Source organism: Myotis daubentonii, chromosome X (genome assembly GCF_963259705.1).
Source record: "Myotis daubentonii chromosome X, mMyoDau2.1, whole genome shotgun sequence".
In the NCBI taxonomy this organism is placed as follows: domain Eukaryota; kingdom Metazoa; phylum Chordata; class Mammalia; order Chiroptera; family Vespertilionidae; genus Myotis; species Myotis daubentonii.
Genome location: NC_081861.1, coordinates 108568594 through 108589517, shown reverse-complemented (window position 1 = coordinate 108589517; position 20924 = coordinate 108568594). Strand labels below are relative to the sequence as shown.

The 20924-nt window shown below is 41.6% G+C and overlaps 1 protein-coding gene across 4 annotated transcripts in view; it reads left to right on the top strand.

Moving 5' to 3' along the window:
* Positions 1–20924, top strand: part of CHM (CHM Rab escort protein) — a 260784-nt gene that overhangs the window by 30811 nt on the left and 209049 nt on the right. For all 4 annotated transcript variants that reach the window (XM_059680347.1, XM_059680349.1, XM_059680348.1 and 1 more), the window contains exon 2: positions 9070–9136. In XM_059680347.1, the coding sequence (XP_059536330.1) occupies positions 9070–9136 (67 nt within the window). The remainder of the gene's footprint in view (positions 1–9069; positions 9137–20924) is intronic.

The window sequence follows — 20924 nt, the reverse complement described above, 5'->3', positions numbered from 1 at the left end:
GGGACCATGCTCCAGTGTCCTTTGCAGGCCTGCTAAATTGCCTGGACCCTGCTCCCACCTACGCCCTTAAGGTGGAGGGAAAATGTAAAAAAAATTGGCACTTGCAGGCACCTCCAATATCAGAGAGAGATCCGGTAGTCCCCAGCCGTTTGGCAGACCCTTGGGGTTAGTAAATGGATTTCTTTCGCATACTAATATAGTCTAGTTGCCATTTATACTGCTGTTACTTTACTGTGTCTCAGAGTGGAGGAATTTGTGCTTGGGCCCCACAAGGCTATCCCTTCTTACTGCAGGTTGCTGCCTGGAGCGGGCCTAAGCTGGCAGATGGACATCCCACGAGGGGTCCTGGACTGTGAGAGGGCACAGGACAGGCCAGGCTGAGGGACCCCGTCCCCCCCCACCCCCGGCTGAGAGCACGCTTTTTCATGCACCGGGCCTCTAGTATAAACAAGAATCTAGTTTTCCTGACAGTTTAGTACCCTGAATATTAAAACAGTGTTCTTGTTATTAGACACTCCTAAAAGCCAACACTATATATATATATATATATATATATATATATATATATATATATATTTGTGGCTTGGCTTTTTATTTTTTATTTTATTTTTATTATTTTTTTTAAATTTCTTATTACACATGTCTCCTTTTTCCCCCCCCCTTGACATTCCCCTGGCTTCCCCCACCCCCTAGTGTCTTGTGTCCATTAGTTATTCTCATATGCATGCATATAAGTCCTTCGGTTGATCTCCTACCCCCCCCCCTCCCCAGGGTTCCCACTGTAGTTTGACAGTCTGCTCAATGCTGCCCTGCCTCTGTATCCATTTTTGTTCATCAGTCTATAATGGTCCTTATTTTCCATAAATGAGTGAGTTCATGTGGTACTTTTCTCAGCTTCCCAGGGGCCGTCTCAGTCTCAAAGGGGCCATCTCAGCCTCACAGGGGCCGTCCCAGCCTCACAGGGGCCGTCCCAGCCTCACAGGGGCTGCCTCAACCTCACAGGGGCCGTTTCAAGCTCACTGGGGCCGTTTCAAGCTCACCGGGGCCGTCTCAACCTCACTATATAATTTTTTAAAAATTAACATGAATTTTGCAAGTGAATATTTTAATGGTAGTATATTTTTCTAATGTTCTAAAAGTTATATAGATATTAATAACTATTTTCTATGAGGAAGAAATCCATAGATATTAAAGTACTACATTTATTAATATGTTTGGTATTTTTGTTGGTTAAAGTGAATTAAAATAATTGTGAATTAAAAAGCAATATTTTTATCTGTATGTCTTGGTAACCCTAGGCTGCTCCACTGGCAGTCTTTTTTTTCTTTTTAAGGTAATCACTAAAAAGTATATATAAGATCTAAACCAGGGTTCCTCAACTTTTTAAACAGGGGGCCAGTTCACTGTCCCTCAGACTGTTGGAGGGCCGGACTATAGTTTAAAAAAAAACTATGAACAAATTCCTATGCACACTGCACATATCTTATTTTGAAGTAAAAAAACAAAACGGGAACAAATACAATATTTGTTTTTGCATGTGGCCCGTGGGCCGTAGTTTGAGGACCCCTGATCTAAACTTTTGCCTGGCTGGTGAGACAGCCGATGGATGTGTCTCTCTCATCGATTTTTCTTTCTCTCTATTCCTCTCCCTTCCTCTCTCTCTTTAAAATCAATAAAAACATACTTAAAAAAGAGATTTAAACTTTTAATTTAGAGTTTAATAGGAATAAATAAAATACTTGAATCTGGGTTGAAATTAAGTTTCTGCCTAATTTTCTGATTTGATTTTTTTTAATAGCTGTGACGTGAGCTAAATGTGCAGTTTTACCATTGCATTGCTAATTCTAGTCAGTTCTTCACCTAATATTTTTCATCGTTTAGAATAGTGCTGAAGATCTGTACATAGGTTAAGTAGTAAAGGGTGTGGCTCTCTAAGAGCTTGTTGTACTCAGAAGTTTTTCCTTTTCAGTAATTCTATTTTTTTTCCTAAAGAAATAAGTTATTCTTTATAAAATAAACCAGTCACAGTAAATTTTCTGGTTCTCTGTAATTTTCTTTCCATTCTAGTCTTCACTAGTTATAAATAACACATGAAATGACTTTCAAGGTAGAAAGCAGGAATCCATTTTGAAATGTTCTATAAAATAAAGAATGATTTATGGCTTCATATGATTTGGGCTGAAAGCACTCGGGCTTTGCCAGGTCATCAAAGTCCTGTCAGGGGAATCTATTATTTATTGTTCGATATGCTGGGAGTGGTGTAAATACTTTATTTTATGTTTATCTTATGTAAGTATAGTGTTGGAAAAATCAATTCCAGATACTTATACAGTTTTAAGAATATACCATAGAGAACTGTCCTGAAAGGTATAGTTATATATAATGAGGTTTAACATTAAAATTTAGGATTAAAATGGGATTTTGAAAAAAAATGAATGTTTTCATTCTTATAAAATGTTTTAGATAACATTCTTGAAAATGTTAATTTTATACATTTTTGTTCCTCATTTTACATCTCTGTTTTATTTAGACAGATTTTGGAAAATTGCAGAAAGTTGGGACTATATGTGTTTGTTTGTTATATGATCATATAACATTCTGTAAGCTTCTAATATATTTTTTTTAGCTGCCAAGTTTATAGCAGAATCTCATGTGAGAAGGGCAGGATGTAACACCTCAATTTCCACCAGTACAAACTGTTATGAAATGCTAATTTAAAACTGTATTTGATAAAAATGACTTGCCAGTAAAAGTTACTGGTCATGCATTAGAATTCTACATTTTTTCTATAGTCCTTTGGCATTCTTATTTGATACAGCCTCACTTATGAATTTAATAATTGCCGGGGTCCAACCCCAGCAGGTCCAGGGGTCCCCAAAGGTGTGGACGGAGTCGGCGAAGAAAGAATGACACGGAGACAGCATTCAGTTGATCAGCAGCCTAGCCAGGATCTCCAGCCAAGTTCTGGTCTGGATCTCCAGAGAGGTTCTGCTTAGGATCTCCAGCCAGGTTCTGTCCAGGTTCTCCAGGCAGGTCCAGTCACCAGGTTCTAGTCAGGCTCTCCTGCCAATCTCCGCAGTCAGGTTCAGTCCAGGATCCCCTGCCATGCTCTCTCGTCAGGCTCCGCCTCCAGGCTCCGAGGCCAGTCCCTGTCCAGGATCCTCCGGCATGCTCTCGCCAGCGAAGTTCTTCTGTCCCTAGAGAACGTTCTGTGTAGGTTCTGTGCCTAGGCTCTGTCTCCAAGCCCTGTGTCTGAAGTTCTGTCTTATAAGTTCTGTGTTCTGAGTTCTGTGTCTTGCTGTCTTGTTACATCTGTATTTATACCAGTTCATTTTAATCCTGTCAATCTCTATTACAAAGGTTAGGGCGTTTCTTATCTCCATTCCAGGGAGTAAAGATTATGTAGCTTAAGCATGATTGTTCGTAGTTAAAGTGATTAATTACCCGCCTGGCACTTAGTTGAGGGGTTTTATTCCCTCCCTAACTTCAGGGGAAAATCCCTACTTGGGGATTCAACCTTTCTCGGAGAGGTGACCTTGGTTAAAACACAGCGCCAAGAAGGTGAGCAAACATATTAAGAACCGTATGCCATATATGCCAGGTCCCCCGAAACAGCAAGGATGGACCGGCTCCAGGCAAATAATCATTTAATAATGTGAAGTATGTAAATGATACTAAGTTTTTGATGAACTTCTATAGTGTACATATAGAAAAGGCCTCTAGTATACATATAAGAAGGTTATTGGACTTCTTTTAAAACAAAACTTTTATGTTGTTAGATCTTTAAAGATAACTTAATAGTAAACAAATGATCGTTTTTTTTCCCCTTCAAATCACTAATCTTATTGGAGTAGGAAGCGAACCAATATTTATTGAATGTCAGTGACATGCTAGGAGGCACTGTGTAAGGTGTTTTATGTCATTTTGTACCGATTCCTCCCTATACCCTTATGAGATTATTAGCTCCATATTTCAGCTGAAACATTGTACTTGTTTATCTTTACTGACGTATTTTACAGTGTGTTTTCATTATAATACTGTGTAATTTGACCCTGATCTAGGTTATCTGCCTCTAACTCATATATGGCTTTTCCTAGTGGGAGAGGTTGTATAATTCATTATAAGCCTATATATATTTCATATACATACCCTCACAAGAATTGTGTGTGAATTTACATAATGATTTGGAAGTTGTTCACTTATTATGGTGTCAAATGTTAAAAATAGTTTTATTGAAATCAGTCAAATGATATTAAATTATTAAAAACTAATTTGCAATCAGTTTAAATGCTATTATATTGTCTTATCAATACCAATTTAAACAAAACAGTTATTTCACTTATTTTCCTAACTTCTACATAAGAGCACAAATTTTAAAGTTAACTTTATTCATAAACAAAAATTTAAAAATACCCTGATACTTCAAGTTCAAATTTAATACAAGTTCATCCTTCATCCTGTGAATAGAATTGTTTTTGCTGAAATACCAATTTGACCATGCTGTTCTGGCTAAAATCCTTTCAAGACTCATTGTTGCTTACAGGGTCAAAGTCAGACTCCACAGTTGGGCTCCAACCACTCTTTTTGAGCATCACCTTTTGGTTCTCTCTTCCTTCACCCTTTACCAGAACTATTCCCTTCCACTTTCCTTTTTCCCTTCACATTTTTTCTTCTTTTATACTCTTCAGTTGAGCTGTTACAGATCTTGAAACACCCCAGTAGTGTCTACTGCTCTTTGGAGCTTTCCATGACTTCCTTGTACAGACGGAATATTTCTTTCCAATGTGTTCATATAACAGTTTTAATTCCTTTTAATCCATTTAAATTTGTATTCTTTATGCTCTGACTATTTTAGGCTAGGAATTGCCTTAATCTTAGCGCCCCCCTCCTTCCCCCCCCCCCCCCCGCACACACACACTACCTATAACAATCTACTCCATCCCTCTCTCCCTCTCCCCTTTTCCCATTTTCTTCTTTTCTTTTCTTCAAAAAAGTATTTACTGAGAAACTACCATGTTCCTCCTCTGTTCAAGAACTTGGGATTTATTAAATGGATGGGAAGAAAGTTGAAATCCTGGCTATTAAGATAATACTAACTGTATTATTAGACTTATTTTATTCATTCTAAGCATGAAGTTGATAGGCCCATTTAACATAGGAACAGCCTGTCAATCTCACAAACTTGTGGGATGCCTGGATCGAAGTATTAAGGGAAAACACAAATGATAGTAATTTTGGTCTTATGTAATTTGGACTCACATCATGTTCATATTGAAATCCGATCTTGGCTTGGCTTTGTCAGCAGAGACATGACTTCTGACAGTGTTGATCACAGCTGTGGAAATAACCACATGCTAGCCACATGTGTATTTGCCTATACAAAGTAACAGCTAATTTGAGCCAAATAGAGGAGTGTCATTTTATTATTATTTTTCATTGGAGTGGGCATCTGGTACAAATAGGTGTATGTTTGGAGTAGTATCTTGATGAAAATGTAGTATTTTTAAACTATCTTTCTGAAGAATAATAAAAGTAGACAGTGTTTATAGAGCAAGTACCCTCTGCTAATAACTGAGTCATTCTATGAGATAAATGGTAGTATTCCTACTGATGAAGAAACAAAGGCTCAGAGAAGTCAAGTGACTTGTCTGAAATCACACAGCTAGTTAAGCAGCAAAGCTAAGATTCAAGTCCAGGTGTGTCTGACTGAGACCATTCCCATTTCATTGCCTTGCTGTCCTGCACTTACATCCTTATCCTTAAACTCATATCTGAGTTGGAGGGAGTGAATTTACCATGGCAATTTGAATTCGAGATAATGAATTACTTGATCTTTGGCAAGTTATTTAACCTTTCTCATCCCAATTCTCACATGGATAATACTGCTTGCCTCCCAGGATTATAATGAGGAATAAATGAGATGATGTGCAAAAATACATTGTGAACAATAAAAGCCCTATGCTAATGAATATTTAGTAATGTATTATTAATGCTGTCATTATTACATACTTTAACATACTAATTCTGCTTCCTGAATATTTCTTTGCTGGTGTCATTTTTACTAAGCTGCATAGCATCTTTTAAACTACTATAATGACTGTACTTCATTAATAAAAATAGTTATTTCTTTAGGTGTAAAAAGTTGAGATAGTCAAGATAAAAAACATTAGAACCATACAATTTTAACTGTTTGAAGAAGTATGCTTAACTATTTAAAACTCTCCTTCCTTTCTCCCACTTCCTTGTGTACCACAAATTCTCCCTCTTTTTTTTCTTTGAATAACATCTGAAGTTGAAAATTTATGATGACTTATTTCTAATAGTTGATGTTTAATGGCTGTATACAATGCATTTGATCAGAACTTCTTTTTTGAACCAAGTCTTATATAGCCCAAAGTGTTCACCACTGAAAAACTAGTTTTTTGGTGAATGCCGCTGGAGCTTGTCTTTAACGTGGTTTTTATCTAGAGATTAACTATGTCAATTGCTTACATATGCATATTGTTTTTACATAAAGAAGATAACTATTCCAGTTTCTTGAAATTCTTGATGCATAGTGTGTAGGCTAAATACTTGCCAAAAGGATGGTGACAGTCAGGGTGTTCTCACTGTTGTGACAGTCAGTAGTAGCACTATAGAATTGCACTAAACTTTCAGAATATGCTTTGTTGTTCTGGCAGAAATGATTTAATATCCCCTGTTGAAATGGTAGATCTTATGATAAAAAGTTATGGAAGAGTCTTGAACTTCTAACATAGGGTATTAACCAGTCATTGTAGCTGAACATCTGATTTTTTTAATTATAAAATCACTAGTGGCCCAGTGCACAAAATTCGTGCACATTAAAAGGGGATTAATTAGGGGATATATTTTAATATTGCTATTTGCCCTTTCTCTGTAATAGAAGTACCAGGGATGAAAGAAAATTAGTTAAATGTATATGAAAATCTTCCTCTTGTCAGAGTCTGGGGCTCGCTGTGGGACCCAGAGTCAAGTATTTGCCCACCTGTGGTGCCTCAAAATTGTGCAAGACCTAGACCCAGCTGGCCCCACTCCCATTGGGCGAGATCCAGACCCGGCTGGCCCCACCCTTGTCAAGCCCTGTCAGGCAGAGGGCGCAGCCTCAGGTCCCCTGTCAAGCCCCGCCGGGTGAGGGGGCACACAGCATCAGGGCCTCCATCAAGCCCCGCAGGTTGAGGGGCGCAGCCTCAGGTCCTCTGTCAAGCCCCACCAGGCAGGGGGCACAGCCTCAACTCCCCCAGTGCACAATGGGCGGGGGTACAGCCTCAGGCCCCCCAGTACACTCTCATGTACCCTGGCCCAGCGCCGGGGTGAGGGGTGCGACCTGAGGTCACCTAACCCAGTGCCAGGGCAGGGGGCACAACCTGAGGTCTGCTGTCAAGCCCTGCTGGGTGGGGGACGCGTCCTGAGATCTCCCGTCAAGTCCCACTTGGCGGGGGTTGCAGCCTGAGGTCCCCCGTCAATCCCCACCAGGCAGGGGTTGCAGTCTGAGATCCCCCATCAAGCCCTGCTGGGCAGGGGGCACAGCCTCAGGGCCCCTGGCCCAACACCGGGCAGGGGGCGCAGCCTCAGGTCCCCCGTCAAGCCCCTCTGGGTGGGGTGGTGTGCAGCCTCAGGTCCCCCGGCACACAGGTCGAGGGTGTGGCCTGAGGTCCCCCGGCCCAACACCAGGGCCGGGATGCACGTTGAAATCCATCCTCTAGCCCTGCTGGGCGGGGGGCACACCTTGAGGTCCCCTGTCAAGCTCCGCCCGGCGAGGGACATAGCCTGAGATCCCCCATCAAGTCCCACCTGGCAGAGGGTGCAGCCTTAAGTCCCCCGGCCTGGCAGTGGGAGGGGCGTGCAGCCTCATGTCCCCTGTCAAGTCCCACTGGGCAGGGAGCACGGCCTCAGGTCCCCTGGCCTGGTGTTGGGGTGGAGGGTGTGGCCTCAGGTGCCCCGTCAAGCCCTGCTGGGTGGGGTGCGTGGCCTGAGGTTCCCCGGCCCAGCGCCAGGGAGAGGGGCATGGCCTGAGGTCCCCCAGCCTGGCGCTGGGGCGCGGGGCACGGCCTGAGGTCCCCTGTCAAGCCCCACAGGGCGGGGGGGCGGGGCACAGCCTCAGGTTCCCTTCCCCAGCCCAGTGCCGCACAGCCTCAGTCAGGTCCCTGCTGATTGCTCCTTAAGGCTCATTACGGGAACTTGCACTTTGCTGTGTGTGCAGCCATCTTGTTTTATGGAAACCCCACCTATGCTGTGTGTGCAGCCATCTTGTATTATGGAAACCCCGCCTCTGCTGTGGGCGCCACCAGTGACAGCGTGACAGTCAATTTGCATAGTCCCTCTTTATTAGATAGGATTATCTTTGGTAATTTTTTTATTTTTATTTTTGTTTGTATGGAGAATAGTAATATATATTTCCTTTTATGATAACCAATTTTATGGTGTGGCTTAATATGATTCCAAAACGGTAATGTTCTTTTTTAATTGTTGTATTAACTGAAAAGTAAAATACTATATCTTGTAAATGGTCTCTTTTTAAACTAGATAACCTTTTGCTTAGACGAATGTATCTCATTCCCTATCACACGCACTCTGGCTTTGGAGTTAGATTTTGGTTCAAATTTCAACTCTAGAACATTTTTATTTTCTTAAAGCATTGGGCAACAAGTTAACATATTTGCACTCCAGTATGCAGATACTTCGCTCTCAGTCCATTTGGGATAATCAAATAAACTAGAGTGTGAACATAGTTCCTAAATAATAAAGTTCTACATGAATGAACAGTTTATGATAGTTGCTCATTTATGGTAATTTGCTGATAAAAATAATTTAAGTACTTGGTTTTTAAAAATATCTCTTCCACATAATAAAATTTTCGGCATTAGTAGTCTGTTTAAGAAACATCTAATGGTATAATAATATACATGTTATAGTTTAGAATACAAAGCTGAGCTTATTTTGTTAAACTTTTGTACAGCTATGGCATGAATCAAATATTTTGCACTATATATATATATATATATATATATATTTCTACATTCTAAATGATGTAAGTGTGTGTTTTTATAGGTTTGCCTGAATCCATCATTGCGGCTGCCTGTTCAAGAAGTGGCCAGAGGGTTCTGCATGTTGATTCGTAAGTTTATCAATGATAGTATTTAATACTTCCTAAATATCTCTATACAAAATTTAAAAATTAAATATACATGTGTGTACATATATACATATACATCATATATAAACTTTTCAAGTTAGAAATATGATTAGAATTAATTTCCACAAAAAGTATGTGAAATATATAATGAACAAGTTTTACTATTATACTCTGTGAAATAGTGTATTTCCTTTAAGAATAAACCAAATGTACCATGATTTTATTTTTCACTTGAGTGATTTTGGTTTTTAAGTGATGAATAATTCTCCAAGAGGCTTGGATACCTCACATGTACCCTTTTTCTTGTACATGTGTGTGAGCATATGCGACCTGTACATTTGATGGTTGAAAAACACAGCTAATAGATTTAGAGTATGTAGTTTTAATACAAATTTAAAGTATTAGAAAATCTTAACTAATAAAAATATCTACAGTTTTTTTCTTTTTCCCTTAAATGTCATTATAAAAAGGAAGTTAATGACAAATTTAAGTTTAAGATAAAGCATAGTTTAAATCTCTTCTTCTTTCCTGCTTCCTCCTAAAACAAATCCGTAACAGTCCACCTGCCCATTTAGTGCTTTTGAACATTATATCTTGATATTTTGATTGTTCATTAAATGGGAATGAAAAAGAAATAGAAGGTTATGATTTCTGTTAATATTAACTATAATGTTTTTCATAATGCCAGAATACTAAGGATAGCTAGATTTGTTATAATTTATAGTGCTTTCTCATATATTACCCCATTGTAAATATGTAGGAATTTAAAAAAGGGTATTATTTCATTTACATTTAACCCTTTATAAATTTATTTTGAAAGCCTATTAACTCTTCAGTTATTGGATGAAATTTCTAAATGAAATTACGTTCAATTTTCAAATAAGTCTTGCCCTTGGAATTCTCTTTTCACTATTGTACGTGTAACTGCTTGTGTTAATGTTTCAATTTAGTCTTTTTTGAAATCTGCCACCATTAAAGCCCAGGTACTGAGCCAATGTGCTTTACAGGGCTTAATAAAAATCTAAATTCAGTTTTTTTTTCTGTTAATGTTAATTAACCTAAAATTGAAAATAAAAATCTTAAATTTTCTTAAACTGTCATTTACTGTGCTCATACTCTATACTACTCACCATATCAGAGTCTTCACATATGCTATGTAATTAATTCCCATCACAGCCAAGTGAGGTTGGTGGTGTTATCTCAATTTAACAAGTGGGGAAGTGTGAAGCATAGAGAGGTAAGAGGTTATGTAATTTTTCTAACTATCTAGCTAGTGCTTATCTTACTTTACATTCAAATTTAATTAATTAATTATTTTTTAAAATAAATCTATATAGTTCAGATTATTACAGTTGTTGTTCTTTTCCCCCCATAGCTTCCCTCCACCCGGTTCCCACCCCACCCCCTGCCCTTACCTCCCCCCCCCCCACTGTCCTCATCCATAGATGTACGATTTTTGTCCAGTCATCAGGTTTTTTATTCACTTGATTTTTAGATTCACTTGTTGATAGATATGCATTTGTTGTCACTTTGTTGTTCATAATTTTTATCTTTACCTTTTTCTTCTTCTTCCTCTTCTTAAAGAATGCCCTTCAGCATTTCATATAATACTGGTTTGGTGGTGATGAACTCCTTTAGGTATTTCTTGTCTGTGAAGCTCTTTATCTGATCTTCAATTCTAAATGATAGCTTTGTTGGGTAGAGTAATCTTGGTAGTAGGTTCTTTCTATTCATCACTTTGAATATTTCTTGCCACTCCCTTCTGGCCTGCATGGTTTCTGTTGAGAAATCAGCTGACAGTCGTATGGGTACTCCCTTGTAGGTAACTGACTGTTTTTCTCTTGCTGCTTTTAAGATTCTCTCTTTGTCTTTTGCTCTTGGCATTTTAATTATGATGTGTCTTGGTGTGGTCCTCTTTGGATTCCTTTTGTTTGGGGTTCTCTGCACTTCCTGGACTTGTAAGTCTATTTCTTTCACCAGGAAGGGGAAGTTTTTTGTCATTATTTCTTCAAATAGGTTTTCAGTATCTTGCTCTCTCTCTTCTTGTGGCTCCCCTATAATTCGTATGTTGGTATGCTTGAAGTTTTCCCAGATGTTCCTTGCACTAACTTCATATTTTTGTATTCTTTTTTTCTTTTTGCTTTTCTGGTTGGGTGTTTTTTCCTTCTTCATATTTCAAATCTTTGACTTGATTCTTGGGATCCTCTAGTCTGCTGTTGGATCTCTGTATATTATTCTTTATTTCTGACAGTGTATACTTAATTTCTAGTTGGTCCTTTTTCATATCCTTGAGGGTCTCACTATATTTCTCAGAGGTTTCTAGAAGATTCTTGAGTAACCTTATAACTGTGGTTTTGAACTTTATATCCAGTAGTTTGCTTTCCTCCATTTTTTTCATTTGTGACCTGTTTCTTTGTCTCCAAATTTTGGCTGTTTCCCTGTGTTGATAGAGTGGCTTTGTGTGCTAGGTGTCCTATAGGGCTTAGTGGCTCAGCCTCCCTAATTACCTGAGGTGGGCACTCTTGGTGCACCCCTTTGGGGGCTGTGTGCACAGTCTTATTGTATTTAAGCCTTGATTGCTGTTGATATCACTGGGAGGAATTGACCTCCAGGCCAATTGGATGTGAGGACCAGCTGTGTCTACAATGGAAGAGCTACTGTGCCGGAGACACCCTTATGGGGCAGGACTTGCTTCAGTGGGGCTTTGGCGTTCACTGAGTCTGCCCCATAAGTGTGTCTCTTATGGATGGGAAGAGTTGTAATTAGGATGGTTTCACTCTGACCACTGGGTAGACTGGCTCTTAGATCTCCAAGGAGGTGCAAAGTCAGCCACTGCCTGAGGCCACCGAGCAGGAGCTACAGGGAAATCTGCAGATTCCTCCTCTTTGTTCCGGGTTTGGAGATGCCCAGATGAAGTGCAGCTGTGAAGTAATGCATGCTGCTGGTGAGCCTTAGGCCTTCCTTTGGAAGCTCTGGGGTTCTCTGACTCAGCTACATTTTGACAGGCTTTTAAGGCAGAGAAAGGCCAGGCCATTCTTATGTAGGCCATTCTTATGCAAAAGCCTCTGCACACAGCTTGGGTGGGGTTGTAAATTGGCTGGGGCGGGGTCTCAGGGAATTACCAGGGCAGAGAAAACCACAATGGCTGCCAGTCTTCTGTGCCTTGGAGTGGTCCCGGGGTCTGTGTCACATGGCCCCCTGCAGGAACAACAAACACTGCATGCACCTCTGTGGGAAAGCCGCCCTCACGTTCTGGCCCGATGCCAGATAGTCCAGTTTCTCTCTGTATGAGTCTGGGTCCCCAAATTCTCACCTGGAACTGGAGTTCGAAGCAGTGGGGAGCTTTTTTCTCCCACCTGATTGAAAAAGACAACAGCGTACCCAGCTGCCAGTCCCTTTCACGTGCGCCTCTGTACCTCCACACTTCCACACCTCTGCACCTCCTACCGGACTCAATGCGCTTTTCTCTTTCCTTCTAGTTGTAGAATTTCCACTCAGCCAGCCTTCCTGTGGTCCTGGATGATATTCGTTTTGTCTTTTAGTTGTAGTTTTAATGTGGTTGTGCGCAGCAGCAAGTTTAGGTGTTTACCTTATGCCGCCATCTGGGTTATCCCTGAGCTAAATTCAAATTTATTTTATGTTTTTTATTCCAAAACCCGACGGCTTCCCAGAATGATGAATATTTTAGAAATTTCATAGGGTTTAGTGATATTCAGAAATAAAATCTTGCATAGCAATTTAAGAGGCTATATCTTATTTTGTTAAACAGAATGTCATTTGGAAAGGCTTTATAATATGGTTGCCTTAAGAACTTATAGCTTAATAAAAGTAGTATTTCAAAATGAGAAAATTTTTTCCTCCACATTAGATCCTTAGGCTTGGTGGCTTTTGAGAGTTTAGATCCATCTAGGTATTGATTTATAGGGTGTATTTCTGCTGTGGGCCAGGTTTAAATATCTTCTCATTTTTATTCATTTTAGCATTTAAGGCTCTTCATAGTCAGATTGTCTTCCCCAAGTGCCTTTCATTTCTAATGTACATTATACAGTAGCACCATATATCTCTTTCATAGACATACCTTCCTATTTTTTTTTTTAAAAAATATTTAAATCGTGGTAAGAAACATAACATAAAATTTGCCATTTTAACCATTTTAAGTGTACAGCTCAGTAGTGTTAAGTATGTTCATATTGTTGTGCAACAGATCTCCAGAATTCTCTTGATCTTACCAAACTGAAACTATACCCATTAAAAATAACTTCCCATTCTTCCTCCCCTTAGCCCCTAGCAACCACCATTCTACTTTCTGTCTCCATGAATTTGACTATTTCAGATACCTCATATAATGGGAATAATACAATATTTGCCTTTTTGTGCTGCCTTATTTCACTCAGCATAATGCCCTCAAGGTTCATCCATTTTTTATCATGTGTCAGAATCTCTTTCCATTTTAAGATTGAATAATATTACATTGTGTGTATATACCATACCCATTCATAAACATTCGGGTTACTTCCACCCCTTGACTATAGTGAATAATGCTGCTATGAACATAGATGTGCAACTACATCTTTGAGATCCTGCTTTCAGTTCTTTTGTATATATACCCAGAATTGGGATTGCTAGATGAGGTGGTAATTCTATTTTTAATTTTGTGAAGAATTGCCATATATTTTCCATATAGCAACTGTACCATTTTACATTCCCACTAACTTCTCAAGCTTTGGCTCCACTGGGAAGTTGTGTATGAGTTTTTGAGCCAGAGTGCCCTGGTTCAAATCATTTTTTCAGCAACCACAAGGTGTGTAACCTTTGACAATTTATCTAATCTTTTTATATTCCTGTTTCTTGATATAAAGGGCATAATAACAATGCTTACTTTATAAGATTCTTTATAGGATTAAATAATATAATCCATGTAATCCTAATAATAACATCTACAATGACCAAAGGCTCGACAGAGTGGAAGTTAGTGCTGGGTTGCCATGACTGTGGGCGTCCCAACCCAGCACTGACTGCCGAGGGGGCTGTGGATCAGTTCCGAAGAGAGTCCTGGAGAGAAAAGTAGGGTTGGATCTGTAGGCTCCGTGGCAGCTGTTGATCAGCACTTGCCACTTTCTTTCACTCGGGGCCTAAACCGGTGGTTGGACATCCCCCAAGGCGTCCCCAATTAGAGAGGGTGCAGGCAGGGCTGAGGGAACCCTGCTTCCTTTGCACGAATTTCTTGCACCAGACCACTAGTCCTATCTAATAAAAGAGAAAAATGGTAATTGGCGTACGACGATACCCTTTTCATTGGCTAATCAGGGCTATATGCAAATTAACTGCCAACTATGATTGGCAGTTAACTGCCAACTATGATTGGCAGTTAACTGCCAACTATGATTGGCAGTTAACTGCCAACTATGATTGACAGTTAACTGCCAACTAAGATTGGCAGTTAACTGCCAACAAGATGGCGGTTAATTTGCATATGTAGGCACAATGCAGGGAGGCGAAAGGGAAAGCAGGAAGAAGCCCCCTGCCACTGACAGTGATCGGAAACCCAGGGGGGAGCTAAGAGCTGGGGGGCAGGGCAAAGGCGGCCCTGGGGCCGCCTTTGCCCTGCCCCCCAGCCATGATCAGAGAATCAGGTGCCTTTGCCGCCCTGGCCAGTGATAGCAGGAAGTAGGGGTGGAGCCAGCGATGGGAGCTGGGCACTGTCGAAGCTGGCAGTCCCGGGAGCTAGGGGTCCCTTGCCTGGGCCTAAAGCGGAGCCCACGATCGCGGGGCCGCTGCAGCTGCGGGTCCCCGCTGCCCGGGCCGGACACCTAGGCCAGAGGCCTCAGGCCTGGTCAAGGGGCCGATCCGGTGATTGGTGATCGGAGGGTGATGAGGCTCAACTCCTCTGGCCGAGGCATCAGGCCTGGGTGGGGTGCGGAGCCGGGGATTGGGGGGATATGATGGTCCCCTTGCCCAGGCCTGAAGCCTGGGTCAGAGGCGTCAGGCTTGGGCGGGGGGTGGAGCAAGCGATCAGAGGGAGATGGGGGTCCCCTGCCCAGGCATGATTCCTGGGCCAGAGGCCTCAGGCCTGGGCGGGGGCGAGAGCCAGTGATCAGGGGGAGATGGGGGTCCCCTGTCCAAGCCTGACACCTCTGGCGGAGGCATCAGGCCAGGGCAAGGGGCCGATCAGGCGATCGGAGGGTGATGGGGGTCTACGCCTGAGGGCTCCCAGTATGTGAGAGGGGGCAGGCTGGGCTGAGGGACACTCCCCCCCACACACACCCAGTGCACGAATTTTGTGCACCGGGCCCCTAGTTTATATATATAAAAGCCTAAACGACCCTTACGACTGGTCAACCAAAAGACTAGTCTGGTAGCTATGATGCACACTGACCACCAGGGGGCAGATGCTCAACAAGGAGCTGCACCCTGGTGGTCAGTGCACTGCCACAGCCAACCTCCTTTGCCCAGCCAATCTCCTGCCATCCCTCCCCACGGCCAGACTGCCCTGATTGGCCCTGATCAGCTCTGGGTGAGATGGCCCCAATTGCTGGACAGGCTGAGGGACCCCACCATGCACGAATTCATGCATCGGGCCTCTAGTAGTTTTATAACAGCACCTGAATCATAGTAAATCCTAAGTAAATGTTAACATCTGTTACTCTAACATTACTGTCACTGCTGTTGCTGCTAGATATAAACAGTGAAGCTAGAGACAGGAGTGATTAATCATGCCTGGAAGATTAGTGAAAAGTGTCATACAGATAAGTCTTGAAAGATGAGTAAGACTTCAATGAAGAATTAGAGCATTCCAAAAAGAAGCAACAGATTGAAAGGGTATGGCATAGTAGGTGAATGGTGAGAATTTTAGTTTGACTGAAAGATTAGCTAAGCCCTGACAGGTTTGGCTCAGTGAATAGAGCGTCGGCCTGCGGACTGAAAGGTCCCAGGTTCGATTCTGGTCTGAAGGTCCCAGGTTCAATTCTGGCCAATGGCATGTACCTTGGTTGCGGGCACATCCTCAGTAGGAGGTGTGCAGGAGGCAGCTGATCGATGTTTCCTTCTCATCGATGTTTCTAACTCTCTATCCCTCTCCCTTCCTCTCTGTAAAAAATCAATAAAATATATTAAAAAAAAAAAAGATTAGCTAAGTGAGTTGGATTAATGAGAGTTGAAGCTAGAAGTATACTGGAGCCATATTGTTTAGGTCTGTATGCTGAAGTGTAGGGATTTTGTTTATTAGTTTTAACCTTAATAATTATATTTAATACCCGCAGGTCTTTCCCTCAAACCCATAATCAGTCCTTCAGCATCTCCTGTCAGCTCTTCTTCCAAAACATATCCCAAATATAAGGAGTTTTCTGACTCCAATCTTCCTTCCAGTTCATTACACTATTACTTACTATTGAACTTCTCCCCAAACCTTCTAATTAGTCCATTTTCACTACTTCCCCCAGCATTTGGCTCCTTCCTCCTTTCTAGCTGCATTATGTGTGCCTCTTTCCCCTGTTCACTGTGCTTTGCTAGTGCTCTAACTATGCACTTAAAAAATTCTTAATATTACTTGTGCCTTTTTTTTTGGTATCTTTTCACCTTGATCTCTCTCTTGCCAGAGATTTGTCTATATTACTAGTCTTTTCAAAGAACCAGCTTTTGCTTTGTTTTTTCCTTCTGTGGAATCTTTGTTTTCTAATTAATGTCCTTTCCTCTACTTTCTTTGAAATCACTCTTGTTCTTTTTCTAACTTCTTGATTTAAATTCATAATTTTTTATATTTAACTATTCTTTTTTTGTTTAATGTAACTACTTATGATTGTGGTTCCCTTTTAGAATCACGTTAGTTACCTTCCATGAATTTTAAATATTTTTCTAATAGCCATTGTGATTTCATCTTTGATCCATTAGTTATTTAGAGGTATGTTTTTAAATTTCTCCATACATTTTCATTCCAGTATCTTATTGAATTGATAATTTCGAACACTTGTGAAAAAAAACATCTAAATGAGAGCATTAAAAAGTTCTAGTGTATATTTGCTATCTCTGTGCCTGTATCCCACTCTCTCTTTCTACCCGCAGTCCCATTTTCTGGAAGCAGCTACTGTTTTCTTTTATACGTCCTACAATATGCTGTCTAGAGAAAGAAGTTGCAGAAAAATATGTAAGTTTTTGTTATGTGTATATTAGATTCAGTGTAGAAAAAATTATAAGATACTAAGCAGTTCCAACACCAAGAATCCCTAATGCTGCCTTTTTATTCCACATATACCTCCCTCCATGCTTCCACTTTTTCTATTCCCAGCAATCAGTAATTTGTTTTAGTTCTATAATTTTGTAATTTTGAAAATGGAACTGTACAGTAGGTAGCTTTTTGGCATTGAAAGTTTTCACTCACAACAGTTCCCTTTGAGATTTATCAAGGTTGTTCCTTTTTTTTGCAGAAGTAGTCTATGTTATATATCTTTGTTTAACCATTCACCTGTTGAAGGGCATTTGTGCTGATTTCAGTTTCTGGCTATCCTAATATATAAAAACCCATGGTCCATAACATCCGAAATGACCGAAGGCTTGACGGAATGCCAGGCTGTGCGGCGCAGAGGCTCCGATGGGCGGGGACTGGCATGTGGGCTGAACTGCTGATCTCGGGAGAGAGAGAGGCAGGGCTGATTAGACCCTGCTTCTCTCTCTCTCTGAGCCTCTAGCACTCACACCTCTCACTCTGAGAAAACAGTAGTTCAACCCGCCCACCAGCAGCTTGGGGTGGCTGTTGATCAGTCCTGCCTCTCTGATCAGGCCCGAAGATAGGCCTGGAGATGCTGACTGGGATGGGAACTGACCAATCAGGACCAAATCTGGGTGAACTGTGAGGAGCCAATGGCTGCCTAGGAGGTGGAACTTTTGACACTGACTGGCATAGAAACTGACCAATCAGAACCAAATCTGGGTGAACTGAGAGGAGACAATGGCTGTCCAGGAGGCAGAGCTTCTGACTCTGACTGGCATAGAAACCAACCAATCAGAACCTAATCTGGCTGAACTGTGGAGGCGGGATCAAGCCGGCAGGGGAGGGCAGTTGGCGGTATGATCAGGACAACAGAGGAAGGCAGTTAGGGATGATCAGGCAGGCAGAGGCAGTTAGAGGTGATCAGGCAGGCACACAGAGAGTTTAGGGGTGATCAGGCAGGCAGAGGCAGTTAGGGACAATCAGGTAGATAGAGAGGTTAGGGGTTATCAGGCAGGCAGGCAGAGGGATTAGGGGCAATCAGGTAGGCAAGTAGGCAGAGTGGTTAGGGGCAATCAGGCAGGAGCCAGTGGTCCCAGATTGTGAGAGGGATGTCTGACTGCTGGTAAGATCAGGCCTAAATTGGCAGTCGGACATCCCCCAAGGGGTCCCCGATTGGAGAGGGTGCAGGCTGGGCTGACGGAATCCCCCACCCCTGTGCACGAATTTCGTGCACCAGGCCACTAGTTACAAATAAAATTGCTTTGGGAACATTCATCTATAGGTTTATTTGTGGTGAACTTAAATTTTTAGTTTGCTGGGATAAATGCTGGGTCATATGATTATGGCATGTTTAGTTTTTTAAGAAAATACACACTATATTCTAGACTGCCTAAATAATTTTATATCCCCACTAGTAGCCTGGTGCATGAATTTTATTCTGGTCAAGGGCATGTACCTTGGTTGTGGACACATCCCCAGTGGGGAGTGTGCAGGAGGCAGTTGATCGATGTTTCTCTCTCATTGATGTTTTTAATCTCTATCCCTTTCCCTTCCTCTCTGTAAAAAATCAATAAAATATATATTTTTTAAAACAGGGAATTAATTAGCAGAGATATTTTAATATTGCTATTTGCTCTATAATAGAAGTGTGAGAGATGAAAGGAAATTAGTAAAGTGTATATGAAAATAATATATAAATCCTATCTAATAAAGAGGGAGTATGCTAATTGACCCTCACACTGTTACAAAGATGGCGGCACACACAGCCAATAAGGAGGGAATATGCGAATTGACTGCTCCACCCTCAAAGAGGCAGCACCCACAGCCAATAAGGAGGGAATATGCTAATTGACTGCCCCGCCCTCAAAAATGGTGGTGCCCACAGCCACAAGATGGCGGCGCCCAGTCCCCTCAGCCCCACCAGGGCGGCAGGCACAGGGCAAGGCTGGGCCTTCCCCCAGGGGCCCAGCCTTGCCTCACACCTGCCTCTGAGTCCCCCAGTCCCATCATTCCCTCAGCCACCCAGTGCTGGCCCGAAGCGCAGGTAACCAGGGCCGGCTGAGGCTTGCGCTGCTGGCAGTGGCAGCAGCAGAGGTGTGATGGAGGTGTTGCCTTCCCCTGAGCACCAGGTTGCCTCCTGCCCCTGAGGGCTCCCGGACTGTGAGAAGGGGCAGGCCGGGCTGAGGGAACCCCCCCTCCAGTGCATGAATTTTCATGCACTGGGCCTCTAGTTTATTAATAAATAAACAGTAACAAAAGGATATAACAACAACAGAGGCATGATATAAAAACAACAAAAACATGATATAAAAACAACAGTGATGCAAACAATGACTAATAAAGTGATTAAACTTATTCTAATATATCCCTGTACACCACATTAAGAGTGAAAGCACTTTTAGAGTGCTTGACTAATTTCCCTTGTGATGAAGTACTTAGAACTTTAACTGTAACATCACATGCTCTTCAAACTCAAGAGAAAGCAACATATAACTGACCATGTGCAAAAATGGGTTCAGGTACGAATATGCCTACTTTGTCTAGAATGTCTCCTTGTGATTTATCAATAGTCATCACAAATGTTGGCATCACGGGAAACCGTCATCGAATCAATTTAAATGGGAGGCCAGTGTCAGATGGGGACAAATTAATTCTTGGAATCAGAACAGCCTCTCCCTCTGCAGATCCTGTCAATACTTCAGCTTTGATAATGTTAGATCGTAATCTTTTGATAATACATCTGATACCATTACAAAGACCCCATTTACTATTGAGATTTCTCAATAGCATGATGATTACACCCACTTTCAATTTTAATTTATGACATGGCATTTCTGAAGGAGTAATACTATTAAGAAATTCGATGGGAAAATTTTCCTTTTCAGCATCATCTGTGGAATCAATGGAATCATCACTCAAATATGTGTGAAAATCTCCATCAAGTATATCCAAAATTTCTTCATTTAATTTTTGAACATGCTCATTTTTTGGACAAACTATTGCACGTTTAGATATATGTTTAATATTATCTATAGCAGTGGTTCTCAACCTTGGGTGCACATTAGAATCACCTGGGAATCTTTTTAAAATCCTGATTCCTGGGCCTCATCCTCTGGAAATTGTTTCTTTGTTATGGGGTGGGGGCACATTACTAACAAAGAAACAGAATTAAAACTTTATTGTGGGGAGCTGCTATAGTGTTTGGACAGGTTCAAGCCTTGGACTGATGAGAGGGCACAGTCCTCTCATTGCCACGTGCAAGTCCCAGCTTGGAGGGCAGGGCCCTCCCAGCACAATTATAGCCAATGGCTGTAGTTGTAAGCTTGAACCTATGGTCCAAACTCGTGGCCCCATGTGCCTGAGTGATGTAGGCTTGATAGAGTTCAGGTGCATGTAGTTGAGTCGGATTGAAACCCAGGAGAATGTTGTAAACATCTTGGTTACGCCCTTACTTTGTCTCATAGCATCTGCTATAAAATAAAGGCATGGCTGTGGGCATGGTCGCTGTCTCTCAGAGAAGCAGCGTCCCACCGAGACCCGGCTTTCATTCTCTTGTCTGTCTTTTCT